Raw genomic sequence first — 6,589 nt, 5'->3', positions numbered from 1 at the left:
AAGTTACTTTGGGCAAAATGTCTTAGGAAGAGTACATATTATTAGAAAGCATGCCAAAAATTTACTTAGCAGAGAATTCAATAACAGTTCTACTCTGCTAAGAGGTTCTGTAAAATTCTACTTATGTAGCCCAACACTGAAATCCTAGCAGGTCGCGTTTCATTATCGTAATTACTGCGTAAACACTTTTAAGGACTTTGCCTTTAGTTTCAAGCATGGCTTATTTTCATAAGCGTGATTAGTCACCACACCAGCCTTGCTATGAAAAATGACTTGTTCTCACTCTGAACTGGGTTGTTGCTAAATCTTGATCTACATTAAGCTTATATTTATGTTGTCTCTGCTGATATGGCGCAGCGAAAGACATCCCTGAGCCCTCCTTTTTGCAATATCGGCTGGCAGTTCTAATGGGCATTCGTTTCCTTAAAGAATTTAGCTGCGCTGTAGAGCAGCCGATTTTCTGATTCCTCCAACGTCTGGTCTAATTGATCTGTTTTAATGGAGTCCTTGTCGGTGCGGAGCGAGATGCCAACGACTAGAATGCTGGGATCTGCTACTTAATTGCCAGGAGTGAGAGACACTGAGATTCAGAAATCTTTGGAGGTGGGCGTGGGGTGGCGAGTAATCTCGGTGCGGAGGCAGAGATGTAGGATAAAGAGATAGGTTTCACACAGGAAAAAAAGATGAGATTTCTTTGAGGCACTGAGGTTCTGCACAATCACATCTCTCAAAGGAGAAGTTAAAAAGCTAGAAGTGGGAGGAGGTTGGAGGTTAAAGTACTTGAAAGGCTAGCTCGGACACAATTTGTTTTTCTGGCCGTGACTGCAAAGAATAACTAGTCACTGTTTTCAAAGTGTTTTGGTGCCTCTTTTAAGTGATTGGGGATGGAAGCTAATTGCCTGTGGGATGTTAAAAAAAACAGGGCTCTTCTAAAATCAGGGGGACACAAAAGGAGAGGGGGGAAAGACGGTATTTAAAAAGAGGAAAAAGGAGATGAAGGCTCTTTAAAGAAAGAGAGCTGCAGAGAGAAGGAAGGAGGGAGAGAGGAAAAAGAGGGAGAAGGAGAGGGAGGGTGCGGGGAAAGAAAAAAAATCCTGAATCACTGAACAATCACACAGAAAAGAAAACTCTTCCTTGCAGGGCATCCAAAACACTGTCACTGCAATAATGACCCGGGTCACGAGAGGAAGATTGCTCCCCTCCAGCCGTGTCCCGGGAAGCTCTGGGTCCCGCTACCAGCGTCTAAAATACCATTAGGCTGAAAAGCGTATCTAACTGGGTGAAGAATGCGGCAGAGGGAAGGCGGGCCCCGCTACGCGGTTGTCCAGAGCTGCCTGGAGGGACAGGAAAGGCGCAGAACCACACACTCCTGCCGAGTCAGACCCCGCCGCGCCCGGGTCACTGGCGGTCCCGCCGAGACCCGCTAAGGCGCCCAGGGCCACTGCCCGCGCCGCTGAAGTGATTCGCTCCTCGCCGCCGCCGCTTCCTGGCGGATGAGCCCGGCCACCGCCCGCTGCTGATGCAGAGGAGCCTTCCCTTCCTCTCACCACTTATCCGGACCGAACCTGACCTCCCGAACACATATTCCCTCACCTCCCGGGCGGCCTACAAATACGCTCGCGGCTGGAGATGAGAGTGTGAACGGCACGGGGCTTAAATCCGTCGGCTCCTGTGGCTGAGTGGAGGCTGCAGGGGGACCGGGAGAGGAGGGGAGAAGGCGAAGGAAGCGGAGAGAGCCTGGGAGGCTGGCCGAGCCGCTAGGCGAGCGGCCTCAGGGTCGCAGGTTCCTGCGGGACCTGCTGCTGCTGCCAGGCCGGTCAGTGCTCTCACCACCGCCTCTCACCCTCTCCTCTAGAGAAACGTGCCCGGCTCCCGCGGCGATATTCCCGGCCCGTGTCCGCACTCTGGGGCCTGGGGCGCCAGCAGGACACCCCTCCGCCGTGCCGCTCTCCCCCAGCCCCGCCGCCTCCGCCCTCTCCAGCCCCGGCTCGGAGACGCCACCCACGGCGGGCACTAGCTGCCGGGTTACGCACAGCGGACCGGCGCTAGGTAGCACCCGTGCTCGGTAGGGGGCGTCCTGGGGCTGAGCGCGAACGGGCCGGCGGAGCGCGAAGGTGCGGCAGTCGCCCACCCCGGAGCCCGCGCTTCTCACTTGCGCCGTCTCCTCCCAGCCCCGCTCGGGCCAGCGCCCGGCGAGCCAGCCCATCTGTGGCATCCGCCGGCGCCTCCCCCTGCACCTCCTCGCCGACCCCTCCCTTGCGGGACCTGCATCCCTCTCCGCCAATCAGCGGTCGAAGGCCTCTTCCCACGTGATCTCGGCGGGCTAAGGACCTGCTGCTTCCCAAACGCCAGAGGGATGCGGGCGGCAGAGCGCGAGAGGAGGCTGCGCGGCTGTGGGGCGCTTTGAATCTCCCTCCACGCAGCCCCGCTGGGCTCTCTGGACTCGGTCTCCTGCTGCTCTCCCGGCTTCCCGAGCCCCATCCTTATGGCAGCGGCTTCCCGCGTCTGCGGCGCAGCTTCTGAACCCACGACCCACTCGCGCCCGGGGCTGAGCCGGGTCACTGGATGTTGCTGAAACTCTCGGGATCATGCGCGGGTTTGGCCGCTGCTTCCCCGTCGGGTGCCGCTGCCACCGCCGCCGCCTGTGCTGCCGCCGTCCGCGGGATGCTCAGTAGCCCGCTGCCCGGCGCCCGCGTTCGTGTGTTCCTCGGAAGCCGCTCGCTCCTGCGGAGTTGCGCGAACTAGTCATGGTGCTGTGGGAGTCCCCGCGGCAGTGCGGCAGCTGGACACTTTGCGAGGGCTTCTGCTGGCTGCTGCTGCTCCCGGTGACGCTACTTCTCGTGGCCCGCCCGGCGAGGCTCGCGGCTTTCCCTACCTCGTTAAGTGACTGCCAAACGCCCACCGGCTGGAACTGCTCTGGTAAGGACAGAACCCCAGCCCCCGACCCCTTCGCCCGCAGAGGACACGCGCATCTCTGGCACACACAGCCCACCTTAGTGCGTCTTCCCAGCCTCTCACCTCTTTCTGCCCCAGACCCCTGAGACGACCGACCTCCGCCCGGAGGAGCACGGACGATTTCCAGGCCCCTGAGGAAGGGGGTGGGAGGCAGGGGAGGCAGAAAGTGCAGGTGTAGGATCTTTGCATCCTGGCACTTAAATTGTATTTGCGAAGATTTTTAAGAAATATTAAACGGGATGGTTTTGTGGCTTCACTGAAAAAAGCACCTCTCCTTGGGGGAAACACTAAAAAAAGAACCGTTCCCATCATTAAAGAAAGAAAGTCTAGCTGAAATGAATGAGAAATAACTTTATGAGAAAGAACGAGCAAGAAAGCATTTGATTTAATAGTGAGTGCAAGGAAAATGCTGATTACTGGCCAAAGTGCCATGAGGGTCGCTGGTCTCGCTTTCAAGACCAGGTCACACGGATTCTAAAGAAGCTTGGGTTGCAAGAGATTCAATTCCTCACTCTCTTTCTCTCCCTCCTTGTCTCTCATCCTCCCTCTCTACTTGGCTGCAAAAGACGTTGTTTTTGCACCCCGAGATGTCTCTCTCTTCCTTCTCCAGGCTCCTACACGGTGGAGGGAAGTTGAGAAAAGAACCCCCGGTTGGCTTCCCAGGCAGGGATGGGCATGACCCAGGCCAGGCAGGCTCCAGCACAGGCGGATAGAGGGCGGAACCAACCCCGGTGGGCGCTAACTCCTCCATTTCTGGGCAGGCTTCCTGGGAGTGGGTCAGGCGCTCTTGCTCACTCGGGTCCCTTTAGAGTCTGAACGCCAGAGCTTGGCAAGCTTTGGTTTGCTGAAGCCTCCTAATTAAATGGGGCCCGAGAATGGGAGTTGCTGCACTCTGAGCTGGCTTCGCATTACAGTTTGACAGCCGCTAGAATGCCGGGTGGGATTTTGGAGTGATTTCCCTGGTATTTAAACTCCATTAAAATGCCTGGGTATTGTCCCCTCGGTCTGATCTGTTCTAGTTTTGGCAAGTGTGTGTGTAATTTTTCATCTTCTGTAAATACAATTCTGCTGTAATTAAATATGACTCTAAATAAAGTGGCTTTCAGGAATGTATGTGAACTGAAGTGTATGTAACTTGGGAGAGAAGGGAATGACCAACTGTAACTTACAGGATGAAAGAACATGAAGCCCTTGGCTGGTTACTGATGTAAATTCCATGAGGAAGATCACTGTGCATCACGGTAGTTTGTGATTTTTAAAGACAGCTTGAGATTTGCAACCTATTAGATTTGAGTCAATAGATTGCCTTTGTTCTGTTTTGGGCAATTTCTAAATTTGGCGTTTTTATAAAACTTAACATTTTTTTACTTATTCACGGCTCATGCAAGAATGTATATTATTTTGGAAAACTAAGTTCCACTTTGCAAGCACCTAATCACTTTTTAGATGCTTTAATCACAGGAATATTCACCTGCAAAATCAATTGTTTGAAATGTTGATAGCTTTGTAGCCCAACAGGACTGGTTTGCTTCATCCCTAACTATAATATTGTTTTAGAAAATTATTAACTTAAATGTAAAATTGAGGTTGGCAATGAAGAAATTCATTATTAGACAGGTATCTTAAAGGGATCTGCAGAAACTAAGAATGAACTGGTTTTCCACACAGATTGGCAAAGAATCTAGCACCCCCCAAGCCCCCCACGCCTGTTAACTTAGAAGTGATCAATCTTCATTTGAGCCAGACAGACCATCACAGAAAACACTGTGCCTGTCTATCTTTATTATTGGGGCTTTCTTTCCTCTTTGTCTGGAGGAATTCCAAATAAGAGGTTGTTTCAGACCTTAAAGCAAAAGAATGATTAAAGATAGAGAAATGGTAAAATGGCATCCAGAGACCATCACCAGCTCTTTCCTATAATGTGGAGTTTGGGAGTCATAAACTAGAGTCCACTTAATGAGAAAAAAATAAGGAAGCTAGGAAGCAAGTATTAAATCTTCATTCACTACTGCCAGTATTAACCCAATCTAAAATAGCACTATCAAAAAAGGATATTAAAAAAAGAACTGGGTAGAAAAGAATTGTGAAAAAAGAAGAAAGGACTATTGATCCCTTAACTAGATTTTGGAGTTTATCAGTAGAGAATGACCTTGAAGCACTGCTACAAATGTTGAAATTAAAATTTAGGCAATTCTTTTAAAGTTCCAAGATTGTGCTCTCTTTGTTAAAGTTTATAACATTTTTTAATGACTGGAACGTTTTCTTTGAATTTTAGGTTACGATGACAGAGAAAATGATCTTTTCCTCTGTGACACCAACACCTGTAAATTTGATGGGGAATGTCTAAGAATTGGAGACACTGTGACTTGCGTCTGTCAGTTTAAGGTAAGAAGTCTGCTATTTGCATCTTCTAATTCATTAATGAGACTACAAAGGGATCTCCCTTTACAACCCATCACTTGGCAATTTATAACTCTGCAAGCTAAGAGGAAAGCTGGCACCAAGCAAAAGTACTGGCAAGAGAGCCAACTGATGTCAAGAAGACATAGCATTTTGCAGAAATGTATATGCCATAGTTAAAAATGCCACTGGAGGTGGAAAGTTTCAGGTTGTTCTTTTGATGTGTCAAAGGAAAATTATGTTCCTGTGCCCTGTCTAGCATGTATTTTATAAGCCAGCTACCCAGGATGTTAGTCAGAATAGCCAGTGGATAAGAAGTGAGGATTTGTACTTTTTTTCTTTTTGATTGGAGCCCTAATCTTTTCATCTTATTGCTCCCTGTTTTAATGGTCTTGGGTTTTATTATCTTTACAATCTGACTTAGTTTTTTAAATGAGCCCTGTATCATGTAGGTTCAAAACTACTGTGCTAGTTTTGGAAATCTTGAAACTTATTAATATATGTCAGCTTTTCATGGGTACCATGTTCAGGTACAACTGAATCTTCCAGGAGTCTGAAAAAGTACAAATAGCCACAAGTCATTTCATAAACATGAGGAAGATGTACTTTGCCTCAAGTTAAAAAAAATAAGTAAAAATAAAAAGACAGAGAGATTTCAGCTCTGGTATCATCAAATCTAGGTCATTAGTATCTATCAAAGATAGAACTCTTAATGTCATTATTATAGTCATCATCTAACAAATGCTTTTGACCATGTAAATTATAAACCTATTCTTTCAGAATGTTTATACAATCATATATATCTTCAAATATAGATTTTGTGTTAGTGTCTTATATGTACCGTTCAGTATTACTGAATTACTTTCTTTAAATATGTATGAAATCTAACATAAAATTCAACTAAGAAATAAGCACAGGAACAAAAATATATACATGGCATCAGGGGAAATTTTTCCAAGATTATAAGCAAACAAAAAAATAAATAACATATAAAACAAATGAAACCATTAAAGTCAAATTTAGGCCTAAATATTTGTTGTAATATGTAATATTTAGAATAGTTGATGAAATTTAAGTATTTTAGACTGAGTTGGACTTCCCAGGGAGATAGTTAAGGGAATTCACATTTAAATACAGTTTGAATAACTAATAGATAAGCTTAAGGCTTCTTGGATACCGTTTTCTTCTTTCTAAGAAAAACAATAAACAACTGACATTTGTAAAGTGCACCACC

The 6,589-nt window shown here is 47.6% G+C and overlaps 1 protein-coding gene across 1 annotated transcript in view; it reads left to right on the top strand.

Moving 5' to 3' along the window:
- The first annotated feature begins 2,357 nt into the window (after positions 1–2,357).
- Positions 2,358–6,589, top strand: part of TMEFF2 (transmembrane protein with EGF like and two follistatin like domains 2) — a 227,358-nt gene continuing 223,126 nt past the window's right edge. Inside the window, exons 1-2 of the mRNA XM_073218407.1 lie at positions 2,358–2,919; positions 5,231–5,340. Of these exons, the coding sequence (XP_073074508.1) occupies positions 2,748–2,919; positions 5,231–5,340 (282 nt within the window). The 5' untranslated portion in view covers positions 2,358–2,747. The remainder of the gene's footprint in view (positions 2,920–5,230; positions 5,341–6,589) is intronic.

Source organism: Manis javanica, chromosome 12 (assembly GCF_040802235.1).
Source record: "Manis javanica isolate MJ-LG chromosome 12, MJ_LKY, whole genome shotgun sequence".
Taxonomy (NCBI): domain Eukaryota; kingdom Metazoa; phylum Chordata; class Mammalia; order Pholidota; family Manidae; genus Manis; species Manis javanica.
The sequence above is the reverse complement of the archived record's forward strand: the minus strand, read 5'-3'. Positions and strand labels throughout refer to the sequence as shown.